At 38.9% G+C, this 20421-nt stretch overlaps 3 protein-coding genes across 6 annotated transcripts; 2 read left to right on the top strand and 1 right to left on the bottom strand.

The window, feature by feature from the left end:
- Window positions 1–1636: 1636 nt before the first annotated feature.
- LOC120013347 lies at window positions 1637–19130 on the top strand. The gene is made up of 6 exons (XM_038865127.1): window positions 1637–3570; window positions 13097–13101; window positions 13629–13764; window positions 13872–13982; window positions 18386–18454; window positions 18749–19130. Exons 1-3 carry the CDS (start codon window positions 1848–1850, stop codon window positions 13641–13643), a joined length of 1743 nt encoding a protein of 580 aa, XP_038721055.1. The 5' UTR covers window positions 1637–1847; the 3' UTR covers window positions 13644–13764; window positions 13872–13982; window positions 18386–18454; window positions 18749–19130.
- On the top strand, window positions 5722–13032 carry LOC120013348 (serine/threonine protein phosphatase 2A 57 kDa regulatory subunit B' beta isoform-like). Its single transcript, XM_038865128.1, has 2 exons — window positions 5722–7287; window positions 12407–13032. The coding sequence occupies exons 1-2, from the start codon at window positions 6124–6126 to the stop codon at window positions 12728–12730; spliced, it is 1488 nt and encodes a 495-aa protein (XP_038721056.1). The 5' UTR covers window positions 5722–6123; the 3' UTR covers window positions 12731–13032.
- Window positions 14507–17658, bottom strand: LOC120013346. 4 transcript variants are annotated; one of them, XR_005471407.1, is made up of 3 exons: window positions 15524–17658; window positions 14721–15415; window positions 14507–14676 (listed from the first exon to the last, which is right to left on the bottom strand). XR_005471407.1 is itself a non-coding variant. In XM_038865126.1 (3 exons), the coding sequence occupies exons 1-3, from the start codon at window positions 17119–17121 to the stop codon at window positions 14800–14802; spliced, it is 1890 nt and encodes a 629-aa protein (XP_038721054.1). In that variant the 5' UTR covers window positions 17122–17658; the 3' UTR covers window positions 14606–14799. The 4 variants fall into 4 exon arrangements, 3 of the variants coding, with proteins under 3 accessions (XP_038721054.1, XP_038721053.1, XP_038721052.1); XM_038865126.1 differs by having other exon boundaries at window positions 14606–15415; window positions 15524–16476; window positions 16801–17658; XM_038865125.1 differs by having other exon boundaries at window positions 14606–15415; window positions 15524–17124; window positions 17399–17658.
- Window positions 19131–20421: the final 1291 nt, after the last annotated feature.

The following is a 20421-nucleotide window of genomic DNA, read 5'->3' as shown; positions in this document are numbered from 1 at the left end:
GCTCAACCAAACGCAACCTTAAATTGACTTAAACATGCAAAACTTTATGTATATGCTACCCTTTTCGGCCCGTTTGATTGTAGGGCGTGGTTGAGCGTATTATGCTAGTTGTGCCATTAGATACACGCTCAACCATATGCAACCTTAAATTGACTTAAACATACAAAACTTTATGTATATGTTGTCGTTATCGACTCGTTTGATTGCAGGGCATGATTGAGCGTATTCGGCTAATTGTGCCATTAGGTACACGCCCAATCAAACGCAACCTTAAATTGACTTAAACATGCAAAACTTGATGGTTAGCACTAATTACGCTACTTGGTGAGAGTTCACACACAAGAACATTAATTGGATCGTATAGTTGCATAATTTGCTAGCACATTGATATCACAGATAGATCCCTTCCTTGTCCTTAGCTACACCATTGTTTATGTGAAACTACCTAATTTAAGCTTTTTTAGGGATCGCCGGATCGGGTCGGGTATCACGAACCGATTTACACCTCTAGTTAAAGGAACACTATATGTGACTATGAATGCCCTTCGTAGTTCATATATGATGAGTTCCACAATTTATTGCTTTTGCCGGTGACCCCACCGTCCCTTCCAAGAACACTGAGAGTATACGCTAGTATAAGGCCAAAAATAAAGATAAGATTTCGGCTATTCATGCGTGATGAGTTCCACTTCCACCAGCCATTAGGCGATAACTTAACTGATTATCTCTTCGAACTTAAGGTGTAAAGAATCTCGTCTGCCGTCGGAGTTCGATTATAAGTTGGCGTAGTTATTTTCATATTGTTAGTGCTGAGCCTTGACCCAACTAATTTTTCAGACGAATTTACGAGTGCCTAGTTGGGCCTGAATTTGGGTTATTGGACTGTCCAACGAGCACGCCTAATGAATTATTCCATGTTTTAAAAAAGAGTTCTACCAATATAAAAAGTTGCATTTAAAACGAGTTTGGTCCAAAATCATTAAGTGATTCTCTAAGTTAACTTGGGATATGTGTTTTGAGTTCTTAAAATAGAATATGATAACTCGCTACTACCAACATTGCCAGTCAAAATGTTGCCAATATAAACATGCAAACCTTTATGGTTGGCACTAATGACGCTACTTGCTGTGCTCACACACAATGACATTAATTGGATCACATAGTTGCATAATGGGATCAGATCCCTTCCTTGTCCTTATTGGCTATACCATTATTTATATGAATGAAACTACCTAATTTAAGCTTTTTTCCTTCCTTGTCATTCTTGGCTACCCATTGTTTATATGAAACTACCTAATTTAAGCTTTTTTAGGGATGAGAGAGTTGAAATTTCCTACCCAAATACATCAATAATATTATTCATTTTGGGTCTTGGTCCACACGAGTTTGTTTATCTAGGACGTCTCATTTAGTGATACTTAGTCACAAAAAATGCATTGTTGAAGTGAGAATATATGAACTTTACTTATAAACAATTCGATTAGTTTATGTCAGATCGATGTAGGATTATAGTCTTAGCTCTTAACACGGTCCGAATCAGCGAGTGGAGCTGTGTTAAGAGTTAAAAGAACACTTTGTGACTGCGAATACTGAATGCCCTCCGTAGTTCTTGGAGGTAAAACTAATATTATTGTCGCACAATTTATTGCTTTTGGTGACCCCACCGTCCCTTCCAAGTTCTCAGAACTCTGCGAGTCAACGTGAAACTCCCAATACTTTCACATGCTATTTTAGGACCAAAACCTCCACTATATCTATATGTGCATTGCTCCAATTTCCTTCTCATATTGAGCTACTCCAATCTCTCACTGAAACTAGTGATCCAATCCAAAACCCAAAACCAGAAAATGGTTGTGGCTGGTTCTAGCTGTGGTGGTGGTGGGTGGAGACAGATGGGAAGCTTCAGCTTACACGTCATCACCGGCCGGTGGTTCATGGTCTTTGCTTCACTGTTGATCATGTCTGTAGCTGGTGCTACTTACATGTTTGGTTTATACTCAAATGATGTGAAAACATCATTAGGCTATGACCAATCCACACTGAACCTTCTAAGTTTCTGCAAGGACTTGGGAGGCAATGTTGGGATTCTCTCAGGCCTAATCAATGAAGTCACACCACCATGGGTGGTTCTCTCAATTGGGTCAGTCATGAACCTATTTGGGTACTTAATGATCTGGCTCGCCGTCACCGGACACATCGCCAAACCAAAAGTTTGGCAGATGTGTTTGTATATATGTATTGGTGCTAATTCACAGTCTTTTGCTAATACTGGTGCTCTTGTCACTTGTGTCAAGAATTTCCCAGAAAGCAGAGGCTCTGTTTTGGGATTATTGAAGGGGTTTGTGGGTCTAAGTGGTGCTATCATGACTCAATTGTACCATGCTATCTATGGAGACGATTCAAAATCCCTGATTCTGTTGATTGCTTGGCTTCCTGCTGTGGTTTCCTTCGTTTTTCTTCCCACGATTCGGATAATCAAGATCGTTCGCCAGGCGAATGAGCTTAAAGTTTTCTATAATTTCCTTTATATCTCACTTGGGCTTGCTGGGTTTCTGATGGCTCTGATTATTGTACAGAACAGATTCAGCTTTGCCAGAAGTGAATACATTGGAGGTGCATTTGTTGTTGTTCTGCTTCTTTTCCTCCCACTTGGGATTGTTTTCAAAGAAGAGATTGGTATCTGGAGAACCAAGAATCAGCCATTGAAACCCACTTCAGAACTCAAAGTTATCACTGAAAATCCACCTCAAGTAGTCCAAGCTCATTCAGAGAATCAAGAAACTTCTTGTCTGCAAAACATATTCAAACCCCCAAACAGAGGTGAAGACTACACAATTCTACAAGCTCTCTTCAGCATAGACATGCTAATTCTCTTCATTTCTACTACCTGTGGTGTTGGTGGCACATTGACTGCAATAGACAATCTGGGTCAGATTGGGATTTCACTTGGTTATCCATCTCACAGCATCACCACATTTGTGTCACTGGTAAGTATATGGAATTACCTTGGAAGAGCAGTGGCAGGTTTTGCCTCAGAAGTCTTATTGACAAAGTACAAGATTCCTCGTCCACTGCTCTTCACATTTGTGCTTCTATTCTCTTGTGTTGGCCATCTTTTGATAGCGTTTGGTGTCCCGAATTCTCTCTACGTTTCATCGGTGATCATCGGGTTCTGCTTCGGGGCACAATGGCCATTGTTGTTTGCTATCATTAGTGAGATTTTCGGCCTCAAGTACTACTCAACATTGTACAATTTTGGTGCCATGGCAAGCCCAGTTGGTTCTTATCTTCTCAGTGTGAAAGTTGCTGGTAATTTGTATGATAAAGAGGCTTTGAAGCAGATGAAAGCTTTGGGTCTTGTGAGAAAAGCAGGGGAGGACTTGACATGCAGAGGAGTGAATTGTTACAAAACTGCTTTTCTTATCATCACTGCAGCGACTGTGTTTGGGTGTCTGATTTCTTTTATCTTGGTGTTGAGGACTAAGAAGTTTTATAAAGGTGATATCTATAAGAAATTCAGAGAAGCAGCAATGGAGGCCGAGACGAATATGGGTTCAAGAGAAGGAGATGGTGTTGTTGCAGCCATGGAAATTGATTCCAGAGCTAATGCCAACACAATTGCCACTGCCAAGCCTGCCAATAACTAAGCGTAGATTAGGTTAGAAAATTAGTATTTGAGTACTTACAGTGTTAAACGTTTGGGTATAAATGATTTTACATGAATTGAAAATTTATTGTGCACTTTTTTTTAGTTAGAGATCTCAGTAAATGGAATCTCAATCATCCCAACAATTCATCTTGTTCGATTGATGTAAGTGCAGGGCCTGCAAAACCTGATGATTAAACCAAAGAATACATAGATGATTGGTCACTTCTGTTTTTTTCTTTTTTCCTCAGTGCAATGGTGGTTCAATTTTAGTTGAACTTGAACTAGAACTAATGTCATCCTCACAAAAATACATAATAATGTATGTGGACTTGGTTAAAAGCCAATTATTGCTAACTTCATATTCTCTTTAATGTAGTTGTGCATCTGAATGAGTTGGAGGTTTGGTAATGTCTTTGAATAAATGACGAGGGAGTTTCACGCGTAAGCAAAGCGTACCTCCTCTCGTATTGTGAACGTGTTTTTTGAGTGTTAGAACCAATGATGAAGTACCATGAAGAACAAATCCGTAGGGGGTCTGGACCTAGAGAGGACAATATATTCAATGTATTTGGGCTGAGAATTTCGAATGGTATCGGAGCAATGTCTCGGTCATGTTGGACGAGTGATTTATAAGTTAAACTCGGCTCCTTTCACATTATAGACATGTTTTCTTAGCCTAACAACCAATGACGACGATCCATAAAAAAAATCCATACCGACCTCTCGCTCACAACAGACAATATCTTCGACGTGTTTTGATTGAGAATTTCAACAAACAGTCTGTTCCCGTGTTGAATCCAACGTAAATGGTGTGACCACCAGACACTCACTGTCAAGTCTTGAATGGTCCACCATTAGAGAAATCAAGTCCAAAGGGATTTGGTATCGTCTTTTTCCAACTGAGGAAATCGCATTCGCATGTGTGTGTCATGGGATGGTTTGCGTGGTCACTAACCATGTTCATTCATCATAGGTGCTTTGAAACTGACCCCAGAAAAGCAAGAAATATCACTTGGCTTTCCTTTTTCTTCTGTGAAAGACAACAAAAATGTTCACACCAAAATGGTCCCCTCAATACCTTCCGTGTGCACCGCCCCAATTTCTCTTTTTATTCTTGACCCATTCAACAGCTCTCTCTTGACTATAGATTAGATTGCCTTTGCAATATCTACCGTTAGGAGAAAGAAACCGGGTTAATAGAACTTTTGATCACTAAGAGATTTCCAAGATTTCATTTTGATCGTTCATGTTCCGAATTATTTTGATGAAAATGGTTGGTTTATGATTTAATAAATTTCAAATCATTCCCAACAACTCATGATCTGACATCACAACTCATGAAATGAAATATCACAACGTGTTGATCGTGTAACAATCACATCAGCATGTGACATGTCATGAATATTTTCTCGTGTATTGGGGGCAAGTGAATGGATTCTATACTTTTCAATAATTTGACTTGGGCCTTGGCTTTAACTTAGCCAAGGCCCAAAACTTGTCATGGGGACGGGCCGGACAGCTTGCTTGTGACTGTGAGTCTGAACCTTATTATGAGTGTGCGTGGCCCATCTATTACTCCGCGCTGAACTCGATTTTGTGTAACGTGGGCTGGGCTTTTTTTTTTATGAAATGATAGGTCCAATGGATCCATATAGTATGTGGGAGGATTTCAAAATAAATTCTTAGACTCGTTTATGTGTTGATTTTAATCGAATTCCCATGATTTAATTCAAATTCTCGGTCAGTCTAAGTATTTGCAATCACGTCATTTTTTTTTTTTATAACCGATAACGATATCATATAAATTTATTTTTGAATATTCAATATAAATTTAAACTCGAACTATACTTGCTCCAAAACACTTACAACTAATAATAATGTAATTTGAGCATAAAAAATATAATATTGTGAAATCATAAATGTCTCACTATGCTATTTTCCCCGTTTATCCTCTTTAGATAAAGATCCACGTGTACAATAAAAATCTATGATTTTATTTTTTTTTTCGGAATTTTTTAATAAAAAGCAAATATAAATTAAAATCAATACATTTCGTTTTGTTCCCTTTAAGCTTTTTTATTTGCATTAATTATCCTCCACTATCGTCACTCCCGATCCTCCTCTCTCTCCCGCTCCTGCTAATCGGATTTATCGCCGACGTCCTATCAGGTATCTGCCTATCCGGCGATTCGATTTCGATGACTCGCAATTTTTATCCACCGAGGTTGCGATTCCTCTCGAACTCAATTCACAATTCAGTACAATTTCTCCCCGATCCATGTTTCAGATCCGTTTTAATGTAATTTTTTTAAAGAAATTTAGTGGTTTAGAACATTGTAGGGGTGTTATTCCATGCGTTCGGATCCAACGGAACTCACGGTCAGTGCCCAATCAAAAGCGGATCCTGTTTCAATTGCTGTTAGCGTATTAGGCTGCAACCTAGGGTTAGGGTTTGTTGTTTGCATTGGTGAGAAATGTTTAAGAAGATCATAAAGGGGACTGGGCATCGCAAGCCCTCCAAATCGGACGGGAACGATTCGTACGGGTTTGGGCCGCCCGGTACCCGTAATTCTGGGTCCAATGTGGTGGTGAACCACGCATCCCGAGGGGCCCCGCTCACGTCCGGCCCAAATTCGGGAAATATAGCGCCAACTGCGACGGCAACACCACCCATGGTCTCCGTGGAGCCCCTTCCCCAGTTTCGCGATGTGCCAGTCTCGGAGCGACAAATTCTTTTCCTGCGAAAGCTGCAGGTTTGTTGTTTCCAATTTGATTTTTCTGATACATTGAAATCGGTGCGTGAGAAGGAGATTAAGAGGCAGAGTCTACTGGAATTGGTGGACTTCATTCAATCTGGGTCGGGTAAAATCACAGAGACGTGTCAAGAAGAGATGATAAGGATGGTCTCAGTGAATGTTTTCCGGTGCTTGCCTCCTGCGTCCCATGAAAACACCGGGCAAGAGAACATTGATCCCGAAGAGGATGAGCCTTATTTGGAGCCGTCGTGGCCCCATTTGCAGCTTGTTTACGAGTTACTTCTAAGATATGTTGTGTCAGCTGATACAGATACGAAGATTGCTAAGCGGTACATTGATCACTCCTTCGTGTTGAAACTGCTTGATTTGTTTGATTCTGAGGATCCTCGTGAGAGGGAGTATTTGAAAACAATTCTGCATCGGATTTATGGTAAGTTTATGGTGCACCGCCCATTTATTAGGAAAGCAATTAACAATATATTCTACAGATTTATATATGAGACTGAGAGGCACAGTGGAATTGGGGAGCTTTTGGAGATCCTTGGGAGTATTATTAATGGTTTTGCGCTGCCCATGAAAGAGGAGCATAAATTGTTTCTTGTTAGGGCATTGATACCACTCCATAAACCAAAACCGGTCTCTATGTATCATCATCAGCTGTCTTACTGCATTACACAGTTTGTTGAAAAAGATTATAAGCTGGCAGATATGGTTATAAGGGGACTGTTGAAGTACTGGCCTGTGACCAACTGTCAGAAGGAAATTCTCTTCTTGGGAGAACTTGAAGAAGTGCTTGAGGCTACACAGTCTGCAGAGTTCCAATGCTGCATGGTTCCTCTTTTCCGACAGATTGCTCGCTGCCTTAATAGCTCCCATTTTCAGGTTTGTGAGTACTTTGGAAATTTTGGGCTTCCTTATACTACATGATTACAATATTTTCAGGTTTGTGCTTACACTAAGTAATTTTTTCCACTGCAGTTTCCCCCATTAAATCTTTGTTTGTTTTACGAATATTTTTTATTGATAATTCGTTCATTGTTCTTTATAGAGGCAAGTACGTTAATGTGCGTTTGCAATAAACAAAATTTAATGGGACAAAATTCCTGCCACTGTAGGATTGTAGTTTAAGATATTTGCAGCTACCCACATTAGGGTTTAGATGTATGCAGCCTTACTCTGTGTGACTTTTCTTTTTTTCCTGGTAAGAACTAGGAATGCATGATGCCAATTTTTCTGTTCAACATCTTTAGCATTGAGATAGTGCTTGTCCTCACTTTACATGCGTCACCGGCGTCGGTCTTCTAACTGTGGGTAAATTTTTTGAATTTGTTGACAGATATACACTCTCTGACTGAGTAAATGATCAATAATTTTGCATTCATCGAAAGTAAATTATCACTAGTTTTTGTCGATGACGTTAACAAGTAACACTGCCTGTTCTTGAAAGGTCACTCCTTTAGCTGGTGTCAGCCTGATTTAGTACTTTTTGAAGGTTAATTTTGTTTTCCTTTCAACTTTTCGATCAATGGAAGGAACTGCTATAGATGGCTTGTGATTTTTCACAGAGGGAAACGTGCAATAATATATGCTTGATTTATATAATGTTGTTTGTCTTGTTAATTGTTCTTTTCATTGCCAGTAAATCTGATTGTGTTTCCTCTTTTGTTGTCCTTATAGTCAGTGGAACAATATGGCACATTTCAAACATCTGTATCCAAATTGTAATTCTTAATTGATGACTTTCTGGACATTTGTGAGTTAGTATAGATACTAACAGTACGATTACATATTTGTGATTAGATTTAATAGTCCAACATGATGCAGTCGAAGTGCCTCCCATTTAAGTTGGAATTTGTGTGCCTTATAAGCTCTACGATTTGAAAAGTATTGGCATAATATATGGGTAATGGATTATTTTTGATTTATAAATCATCGTCTAAATTGAATTTCTCTTATTATCATCTAAATTGAATCCCAAAGAAATGCATATCGATATTGTTTCTAAGTTTTTATTTCAAGAAGTAATGTTTTTGAAACAGATATTTGAAAGGCTTATGCATGCATGGTGTTCTTTTATCCACCAGAACTAACTTGACTAAGATAATTAAAGTTGTATTTGTAAGTCCTTTCTTTCCCATTCACGACTTTACTAAATGATGGCCTCTATGTTGGAGGCGTCATTTTTAATTAATTTTCAATTTTCCTTTTTTTGATCGTCATCTTCTTCTATTACTTATCAGCATTAATTTGGATCGATTGGTTTTATCATATGTTCTGGCACATTTGGGCTTCATGGGTTTATTTTTCAAGATTGAGTGCAAGTCTTTTTATGTAATGTGGAATCCATTCACAACTTGATAAATATGAGATTGGGGTTGCACGATCTGCTCTGCCCTCTAGACCCTCCTCCATTCCCGGCACCATAACCACCACTTACTCTCATATATCCTCTGCGCAATTGAAACTCTTCATTGCAACCTTGATACAGTGATCTTGATAATGGTTTTCTATGTAAGGGAGAACCTTGATATAGTGATCTAGTTGCTTCATTGCAACCTAAGCGTCATGGTCGTAGAAGCATCACAGTTGTAGACCTCCTAAGTAACCTTTTCTGTGATAATGGTTTGAGACTGCATACATCTGCCTGTTCTGGACCCCACGACCTCTATCAGCCTTATGAATGAGGTGTTATTTCCTTTTCTTTTATCTTGTCAAAAGAAATTGACCAACACACCTTAGTAGCGGAAGGTCCAATTAATGGGTGAAAAATAGAAGTAAAATTGCAATTATTATGGTTTCAAGGAATCATGTGTTGGCTTCAATTTTATAATATTTAGTTCTCATTCAAAAGGTGGCAAGTTAGGGGCTTGTCCAAATATGTTTTTCTGTATTTGCTACAGGACTATTAGTGGGAAAAATACTCGCGCCACCAATATAATCTCTTGTGATCTGTTGCCACCATTTACGTCAAACTGGGTTTCTGTATTATTGGGGCCTTTCTTTTCGAGTTTATGTGGGCTCGCATGTCAAACTGGGTTTGATATTATTCCATTCAAATGGTTTCTATCCCTTTCTTACCTTATGTTTGGATACTCTTGGTGTAGGTTTTGGCAAGGACCCCCTACTCTTATTTAGAATTTAAGACCAGAAAAAAGAGAGAAGAAATATCACTTTCATATGACGAGGATAACATAACAATGTTACCCATTCAAGAAGAATTCAAAGGAGCAAACAAGGAAGACATTGAAGTCTCTTTGTCTCAAAAGGAAAAAATGAGGGATTTGCTCACCATCAAAATTGGAAATCGCAGATATTTTTTTTGTTGTTGTGATTATCATGAGAAAGAGAATAGTCAAGACATGGATAGGGTAATTGAATTTTTCCTTGGAGATTGGTTATTGCTAACATGTTAAAAAAACTTGGTCACTTCACCATATTATATAGCTTAACTAATGCAATTGTGATCCCATTTGATCGGGTTATGTCAACTTGTGGGCATGAAGAGATATAAAATGGAACATGGACATTAGTCTCAGTGCATAAGGCTCTTGCCATGGTAGCAGGATTTGGAAGGGCAATTTACGTAGCTATCCCATTGCACTGCAGAGAGGTTAATTTTGTGGTTTGAACCTGTGAGAGTAACAAAGCAACTCTACCACTAAGCTTCGATTCAACGTGAATAGTAGTTCTATTTATGATTGGGTGACGGTTGAGTGGTAGAGGTTGAGTTAAAAAGTTTAGAGTCTTCAATGGCAAAGCAAGAGATTGAGAAAGGCGTAATCATATATTCCTTTGCTCATTGGTGGTTCATTTGGAAATAAAGGAGCAGAAAATCCTGTTACGGTGTCAAATAATCTTCAATACATGTTGTGAAGAATTGGATCTTTTCTATGCATTGTCATCAAAGCCTTTATCCCAACTATTTAGTGTCGGCTAAATGACACATCTAATTAACTTTGCTTCCTTTTTTGGTACTCCTCATGTTTCATGCAGCGCTTCATTAGTAAGTTATATCTAGACGATATTCTTTTTCGATTTCGGGTTCATATAGTTTGGTAAAATTTTAATCTAGCCACCAACCTACGACAATCTTTCTCTTTTATTTTGGCTTGGGACTGGTACTTAGGTGAAGATAAGAATTGAATAATTTTTTTTTTCCTTTTGGCCAGACTGGTAGTGATAGTGATGTAAAATGAACACATGGTCTAGGGATGTTTTTGACTGTCTTTTTCTTGTTTGTTTATGACTTATTTGGTGCTTTTCAACTTTCCTCGGTAAGGTTCCAGTTGCATTAAGCATTCAATAAAGGAAATAACTTTTGTTTTCTATTTAAGAGGGGAAAAAGTGAGAAATGAGTACCATGATATTATTGCTTATGCCTTTTTTGGAAAATATTCTGTTTTAAAACTTTTTTTTTGGCGAGTCAACCGGCGGGTCAGTGGCATAAGTGTAAATGAATTAGGCCGGCCATCTGCTATCAAACTATTTGTTAAGAGCTTAGCTTGAGTTCGTTTCATTTCAATTGATTTATTATTTGAGTTATAATACTATTCTATACGTGTCTCCTTCTTGGTGCTCTTGTACTTTTCTTTGATGCACTGTATGTACCTTCGTTGTGCGAACATGTATCATATGATGCTTTGGTTATTAGAGTAGTAGTATTTAATGGATGCCAAAGTGCGCAACTTATTTATAATTTTTGGGAGTATATCCCATCTAATGGCGTTCTCGACACACACAGGTAATGAGTTTACTGCCCACCCCCAATTCATCATGATCAGGGTGCAGATAAGTTGGGGGATGACTTGTGGGGTTGAAATTCCAGTTTGGTTGGGTTGCATAGGATAAAATGCCTGAATCTGCCCTATTTCCTAATTAAAAATAGTTAGATGTTACTTTGGCGGATTCATGGCGTATTCTGTTCCGAAAACGAGTAGTGTGGTTTAGTTCCAAACTTCCAATTACTTTTTGAGGTTCAGCGGAGCATGCTTCTTGGTTTTAAGTGTTTATGTGGAGACACTTGTGGAGGCACTTGTGGAGGCACTTTATGGAGGCACTTGATGGACCCTTTTCCATTGTTAAAATGGGGTCTTGGTACGAGTTTAAGGAACATATCTATGCTGTTGAGTTGCTGTATTCATGAGTCCTTGTTTATATGTCCATGCACATTCACAAAACCATTTATGAACTCCATTTTGTGATTGCACCTAGCAGTCCGGCATGTGTTCCAGCATCTTAAGCATTAGGGGGACCTACGACCTTAACAATGACTTTCGCAGTTTTGCCTTCTGACTTATTACTTATTTTACCTTGAATTTTCATTGCCATCTTTCCTCCACGGGCTGATAATACTGTCAGGCAGTTTCCTGGCACTCTGTTAATAGGCTTAAATTACTTCTGCACCTTGATTACTCCTGTGTGATGGTTTTTGGTGGAAGTTTGTTTTGGGAACAATTTTTTTTTGATATACACCATCCATTTTCGGTGGTTAGTTAATTAGTTTATTATTAGAAGTTGGTAGAGTTATTTTGCTCCTTGATTGAGCTCTGAATGTACTATTCAGTTGGTTAATAGTTTAGGCTGGATTTTATTTTTGAACTGCATGTTAGGAGTATACTAGTGAAATTAACTTTCTGGGGGCTTCTTGTAACTATTGAAGGAAGAATGATCAATAAGATTGTGAATGGTTTTCACGTCATGCATGATTTTGTGCCTATAAGAAAATCTTATCTAGGAATGGCTTGAAGTATTTGTTTGCTTAAACAATGTGATATGTTGTGATGTATATCAGTATTTTCTTGTCGTTTGTATTTATTTTTCATGTTGTGATTGCAAAATACTAGTGCTTGAGCATTTGGTTTAATGCAAATCTTGTAGAAACTCTGTGTATTGAATTTCTTAATAAATATTCCTTATTTTTGATAAATTTTCTGGCATTGCTTGATATAATGATGAACGGAATCTTCTCCCAAACATTTTGCTGAGCAAATTTGTGTCGCAGGTTGCTGAACGAGCCCTCTTTTTGTGGAATAATGAACATATAGTGAGCTTGATTGCGCAAAACCGGAATGTCATATTGCCAATTATTTTCGAGGCATTGGAGAAGAATATCAAGAGCCACTGGAACCAGGCAGTTCATGGGCTGACTGTCAATGTTCGGAAAATGTTTTTGGAAATGGATACTGAATTGTTTGAGGAGTGTCAGAACCATTATATTGAGAAAGAATCCAGGGCCAGTGAGGTGGAAGAACAGCGGCAGTTGAATTGGAAGAGACTTGCGGATGTGGCAGCACAGAGAGATGGAGTGGATATGGTTTCAGTTTAACTGATTATTCAGAGGATCAAACGGTCCACTGACATGTAGGAAGGATTAAGGGAAAATGAGGCTGGTGCCGCTCCCTCATTTTGATGCTATTCATTTTTTTATTTTTCCCCTTTCATTTTTTTTTTTGATCCAATCATTTTAGATTTGAGAAGCAGTTGCAGTGATAAATGTAATCTATATGTATGCAATCTGTTAAAAGCAGGCTGCAGATTGAGGATGATTATGAATTATCTCCTTGTAATTTTTGGTCTCTTTTATCTTGTCGACCCATGATAAGGAAAGGAATGAATTTCCTCATTCAACTTGGTTGAAATTAGACTTTCATCTGTTCCTTAGATGACCTGGGCATAGATTAATTTGTCTAAGTCAAGGTGTTGGGCTGGTATAGGTTCTTCGGTTGTATGAGATTGAAGGGTTAAAGGCCTAAGAATTGTGAATGTCTCTCTCCTCCCTAGAGTTGAAGGTGCTTGCATATGGCCCCCTCTTATTGTGAAAAATCTATAAGACTGCAAAACTGGATGGAGCTTGTTGGTTGGAACTTGCGACCTCGAGTTCCCTAAGTCTAATGAGTGGTTACTAATAAGCTATAAAAAAAAGAGGGTGAGATTGGCAAAATCAGTTTCATGCGACAAAACAGGCAGCAAGAACAAAAGAGTAGAAAATAGCAGAAGCTTCTGTGTATTTATAGACCATACATCCTGTGCCATGAAAGCCTAAAAAATAAAGAAAAGGAAACCTAATGTTTATATCCGCAGAGGATAACATTGGCGGCTTCTTTTTTAATAAAGGGATAACCTTAGCGTCTCGCTTTCACCTTCCAACACAAAATTCTAACTAATTCTCGCCGCGATCAGTTTCTTCCGTAATCCATTCGGCGATAACACTAAGTCTGCAACAGGAAAGGAGGAGCTGAGCTGCAAAAGGATGCGCCATGGCGGGTTTCAACCGGAAAACCCGTCCCCAAGATTCACCACTCCCCTGTTCTTCGGATATCCCAAACTCCCTATTCCAGTTACGCCCTCTCCGTGATGAAGGTCACTCTTTTTCTCTCCTTCCTTCCTCCAATGCGGATGCGAGTGTGTAAGTGGTGTGTTAATTCTCGGATTGATTATTGGTTGCGTTTTTGTGGGTAATTTTGCAGCACCCGAACCCTATAGGAGATGGGTTAGCAACGGAAGCAGTCGTGGAGTCTGCAGGACCTGATTGCATCGTACCAGGCCAGATAACGCCCATTAAATTACTTGGAGTCAAGGTGCCTCTTGTGGTTTTAATTTAATCGATTCTCATCTTAGTCTTTTCGAATTGGAATGGATACTCTGTCTTATTTACCTTTTCGATCTTTATCTCTTTTCTTCTCATAATTAGTGTGTTGTTCCTTTTATGAAAATAACTTTTTTTCTTTGTTTGAGAGGAGAAATCTTATTTGATAACTTCTGTTCTTTGTCTCTCATGGTGAGCAAGTGACTGTTTATCCTATAACAAAAATGGTGCATGTTCACTGTTTTCTGGTTACATAATTTTTTTTACAGCTGAGAAGAAAAAACCATTGATTCTTACTTCTTAGCTTATTCGTTGATGAAATATAGTATAAATTGCACTATTAACTGTTATCTTCCAAAAATAATTCTTCTGTCCTTTAGCTAATGAATTATTGTGCCAGCTTTAGTTGGTGAACTTCATTGTAGCTTCGCTGGTATTCTAAATTTGATATTTGACTTTCATCTTCTTGTTGGCGAACATCATGTCATGTTTTGTCTTTACTGCAATCTGTATAATCTAAGAAACACCGATACAGATACGAGATACGAATACGATACGATACAGATACGGGGATACGTCATTTTTCAAAAAAATAGGATACGGAAACGTTTAGGATACGTTTGATTTTTTTTTTGTAATTGCTCAAACTTCCATGTAACAAAAGAAATGCAATTACAATGACTAATGTAACCAAAAGAAATGCAATTACAATGACATTACAATGACTAATGTAACCAAAAGAAATGCAATTACAATGACAAATTAACACTCTCAAGCCTCAGCTAGTTATGTTTGTTTTTTTTAATTGCTCAAACTTCCTTTGTTTCATGACTTTCACCCAATATACCCTCATCACCATCATCAGCAAAGACTACACACTCGAAGTCTGGCTCATCAAGAGAGAGTTGTGCAACCTCTAGTTCCCCAACATCCTCAAATGTGCCAAACTTGTCACCTGCAATGTCCCACATCTTGCTCTCTCCTTTACTATAATCTGGTTGTCTTCTGGATAAGAGACGAAGGTTGCTATGAATGAAAACCAAGTCTTCAGCACGTTTTGGTGCCATCTGATTTCTCCTCACTGAATGCACAAACGAGTAAGTGCTCCAATTCCTCTCAGCACATGATGAAGACGAAGGTTGCACAAGTATCTTCAAAGCTAGATTTTGCAACAAAGGTGCACTTGCACCAAATGTAACCCACCAACTCTTAGGATCCATATCATTACGATGGTGAATAGAATCAGAATCTGCAAAATCTCCCGACATGCTAGAAAAGTTTACAAACTCCATTGTTACCATCATCCTCTCTTCGGAGTTAGAGAAGTACTTCTTCAAGCATTTCATTCTCTCCCTAGCAACTTCAACATCTTTGTGTGGAGGAACCCGAGTAGGATCTTCATTAAGCCATTTCTCACTATAATACCTTAAATAGGAGGAAAAAAAATAGGAGCAAACGTTTAGATTTAAAAAGTTATAGAGGAAAAAAAATCAAGTTTAAAGATGATTTCAAAGATAAATTATTGATTGTTACCTTGGATTGAGTGAATGAGCTAAGCAATGGAGGGGAGTATTGTTCTTGTTCCAACGACTAACTAGAATTCCATGCACCACATCGTAAAACTTTGAAGACTCCTCAACTCGCTTTCCTTCTTTCCTATATATTGCAAGTCTCACTTTTTCAATCATAGAATCCCACATGTCATAGACTAAGTGAAGACAAGGCTTGTCCGTATCACAAGCCCTAAGCATATCATATATAGGAGCTGTGAATTTGAGTATATAATCAATGGAGTCCCACCAAACATCATCTAGCACCTTCTCCTTCACAAATTTAGCCTTCCCCGCATCATCCTCCCGATAAGAATTCCACTGCTCACTAATCACCATACTCATTAGACTTCTCTTTATAAGCATGAATCGCTTCAACATCACAAGTACAGAAGCAAATCGAGTAGTAGCAATCGATAGCAACTTCAAAGGCACAAACTCATTGAAAATGGCTAACCTCATGGAATGGTTCATGATAAAATTCTTGATGATAGTAACATCACCTGAAACAATTGTAATCCAAGAACACTCATCATATACTACTTGATTGTTTTCCAAATTCTTCGCCGCACAAATATTCTGCAAAGCAAGATTGAGTGTGTGAACCACACATGGTGTCCAAACAATGTTAGGATACAATCCTTCAACAAGAAGTCCTGCACCTGCACAATTCTTCGCATTATCTGTAATCACTTGAACCACATTCTGAGGACCAACTTCTTCAATCACTTCTTTCATCAAGTTAAAGATAAAGAATTTGTCTTTGGTCTCACCAGAACAATCAACTGCCTTTAGAAACATAGGCCCACTTTCAGACACCGCCATAAAATTGATCAAAGGCCTTCTTTGTGAGTCACTCCATCCATCACTCACAATGCTTACTCCTTTCTCTCGCCATGTGCTTTTGATTGGCTGCAACAATCGCTCCACATTTGCCTTTTCTTGTTGGAGCAAAGTTGTTCTCAACAAGTTATACCCTGGAGGCAAATAACCTGCCAAATTATGGCTACATGCAAATAAAAACATACTCACATAGTATGGACTCCTTGCCAAGTGAAATGGCAAGCCTGATGCATAGAAAAATCTTGCAATCAGAGCATGTAATTGATTTCGAGCTTGCAAATTAAAAGACTTCTCAAGAGGAGAAGGCGGATTAGAACTTCCAACCTCCTTTCTTTTCTTTGATTCAAAACCAATTGCATACATTCCACCCGAAAACATAGAAGAAGGTGGTAGTGGTACTTTCTTTGGCGCACTTGCCATTTCTCTATTCTTAGCTTCCTCCTCCAATCTTTGCATCTCCGCAATATCTTTACTAGTAACATTTTTACAACCGGAAATCCCTAACCTAGGCACCTTCAACAAATGTGCTCTCACCCTAGTGTAAGAAGTAGTTTTTTGCATGTGGCAAAAATTACAATCCCATGAGACATTTCCTCCACCACCACCATCCTTTTCTTGTCTTTTCACATATCTCCATAGAGGTTTGCCGGAATCCTCAACACCACCACTCGAGGCAGATGGAGTAGAAGCTGAACCAGTGGCTGAACCACTGGTGTTAAGAGAGCCAACACCTGACATAGCCTAACCAGGCAGCATTATAAGACAAATCATCAAAGACAAGCAACAAGAGACTCAAATCAGCAAAGCCAAGAGACTCAAATCGGCAAATTTAGTGAACACAAGCAAGATTGAGCTACTGAAGCACATGTAAATCAACAACAGAAGCAAATTAAAATCAACAACAGAAGCAATAGACTCAAATCGAAGAAAACACAAGTAAATTGAAGTCAAAATCAACAATACAACAACTGAAGCAAATTGAAACCGAAAGGAACAACTCAAATCAAGGACTTACCAGAGGAAGTCAATGTCAAATTCGTGGCAGGAAGTCGAAGTCGACGTCGACTTCGAAGCAGGGAGGCGATGTCGACTTCTTTGCAGGGAGGCGATGCCGACTTCTTTGCAGGGAGGCGATGCCGACTTCGAAGCAAGGAGGCGATGTCGACTTCTTTGCAGGGAGGCGATGCCGACTTCGAAGCAAGGAGGCGATGTCGAAGTTGCAGTAGGGAGTCAGGGTCGAAGTCGCAGCTGGGAGTCAGGGTCGATGTCGACTTCGAAGCAAGGAGTCGATGTCGAAGTGGAGGTCGATGTCGACTTCGAAGCAAGGAGTCGATGTCGAAGTGGAGGTCGAAGTCGCAGCAGACGTTGGCCAAGGCAGTCAATGTCCAAGGAAGTCCGTGCTGTGAAACGTCGCTGAAGACGTCTCAAAAAGGTATCGTATTCGTATCTGAAATTTTTTTTTTTTTTAAAAATTGTGAATAGAAAAATACGTCTTACAGACGTCTTTTTGCCGTTTTTTGCCGTATCAGTATCCAATATGTATCAGATACATATACTGCATTATGACAGACGTATCCATGCTTTCTAGTGTATAATAATTGAGTTGTAAGCTATGCTTAGTTGTGAGTGGCCTTCTTTTGCCAATTGGGTGTGAACTTCGTTTCTTGAGAAAATTGTTTTATGACAGTTAAATGGTCTGACTTTTGTATATTGGGAAGAGCCATCTAATATCCCGACTTAAAATGACCGACTATGATATCATACCATGAATGACTAAACATTTGATCTCTTAACATCCATGTGAAGTAATCATTGAAGGGAACATTTAATTGTTATCTCCTACCTTTAAGAAATGTAATTTGTTATAAACCCCCACCCTGTAAGGTAGTTCACTCTTAGTCTCTTACAACTCTCTTCACTGACAATAGCACAAGTCTTCACTGACAATAGCACAAGTCTTTGCTGACCAGAATTTTTTTATTCATGTTCTCTTTCCGGACAGGTATGGCCTATCAGTGTTGATCTGAAATTTTTGGAACCAGTTGGACGAGAACTTAAGTTGTTGGGAAAGGTATGCTTGGTATCTCAGTATCGTATTCGGAATAATTGCAGTCTATCTATCAGATATGGGAGAGCGGGAGAGAGGGAGGGGGAGGGGAAGAGAGAGGGATCTTGGATCCTAAAGGTGCTTGGGTGAGAGTAAATACTTAGATAAGTGATCTCGTAAGAAGTACTAATGTTGCACCCTCAAAAGAAGAATGTCATATTGCCATCTTGTTTGAAATATCAGCACTTCTCACATTAATTAATAAACTGTTATGCATCTACTTTCACATGGTTGATACTGTTGTTCCTCTCTATGCAGTTCATGGACGATGCAGTCACTCTCATGAACAAATCATTCATTGACCGGTAGTGGCACGAAGCTGCTGATTCGGGATTGCAAATTTTCATCCATTGTGGCAATGAGTAGAACCGAGCCTAGCAGAGTGAGTCGTGACTGTAAATGAGATTCAAATAGCCCTTTTTTGCTCCTTTTTCTCTTATGGTAAACAAATCTCCAGGTCAGAAAACTAGAAAAGCTTTATTGTTGTTATATGGTCAGTGTGAAGATGACACTTTTTTCATTGTCTTTTGGGGCTCTAAAGAGTATTTTGGGGAAGTGAACTCACGTATTGCAGGATGCATTTTATTATATCTCGTTTCATCAAATTTTGATAAATGTCTCTACATTCGGAATTTCTTTACTTTTGTTGCTTTCGATCCTTTGCTTTTATAACTGTACCAGTTGATATAGTTAGACGTTTGTTGGGTAGGGAGTTTGTAAACTAAATTATCTTTGATTGTTTCCGTCTCTTTTGACAAATCTGTTTGTGCACTTCTACTGCCTACTGGTAATGAAGCCCCGATGCCTCCAAATAAAAAACACCAAATGATTGGTACATCACTTTGTTCTATACTTCTATGGACGTGCTGTCTTGATCTTCAGTTCTCTGGAAAAATTCCTTCTCCTTTTGTAAAGTGTTTTTTTTTTTTTTTTTGGAAATGGGGTATCTGCGGGTAGGGATTGAACCCTGTTCCGTATAGATGATCCTTGCTTATGAAAAAAGAAGAAGAAGAGAGATATGATTATCTTTTTGTCAGCCTAGAAATTAAACCGGTTTATTTAGCATATCAGCATATGTAGGTAATCATATGGTATGATCTGGTCAAGCTCACATTGAAGTAGGACCCTAGTCTTTGCTTGAAGTAGTACCCTATTTGCTACAAACATCAAAAGCCGATCTCTTACCCCATCTTTTGTTTGGATCTTTTACTTAATATCAGGTTAGTTCTAGTGTTCCTGGCACTTGCCACTTCTGTAGTAAAGGCAAGGGCCAAATATACATAGCATAACTACTAGTTGTTAGAGCAGTCTTTTTTTTTTTTTTCCCTTCAAGTTGTCATAGCAGTCTTAGCAGAGTAGCTGAAGACACTTGGGATATAATGGCAAAAATGGTGAGGCAAAGGCAGATAACATCCAATCCATATCAATGAAATGATAATGAAAACATTCCTTGGATGACCTAATTAAACCCCTATTAGCATGACTTCATCTGAGAGCCATGGTGGAGTTCCCACAAACTAGCATTTTACTCCATCTCCAACGGTGCGGAGTAAGGATCTTTCAGGTTTCTCTCTGTTTTTGCTTACTACAGGAATACTTGATCCTTCCTTAGTTTGTCCTGATAGAAATGGCTTACCACACAGCCATGCATGGAGAGAAAGTTGAGCGCTTAATGAGATATGTGATGCTCCTAGCCTCCTAGGGGAACGATGATGGGACTCTTGATCACATAATCTCAGACCTCCTCCTATGAGTCGCATTAACACTTGAGGCTTCCCTCTGCTCTCCTGATCTCTCAGTAGAGTCTTTCTTGACTCTCTCTAGACCTCCCTCGCTCATGCTGATATGGACTGAGGCTCCTAGGCTGCTCCTGGCGTTTGACCTGGCTTGCACGCCTCCTAAAGTGGGCCGGGCCGGCCCTGCCACAGTTA

The sequence above is a fragment of the Tripterygium wilfordii genome, chromosome 13 (genome assembly GCF_013401445.1).
Source record: "Tripterygium wilfordii isolate XIE 37 chromosome 13, ASM1340144v1, whole genome shotgun sequence".
Classification (NCBI taxonomy): Eukaryota; Viridiplantae; Streptophyta; class Magnoliopsida; order Celastrales; family Celastraceae; genus Tripterygium; species Tripterygium wilfordii.
The sequence above is the reverse complement of the archived record's forward strand: the minus strand, read 5'-3'. Positions and strand labels throughout refer to the sequence as shown.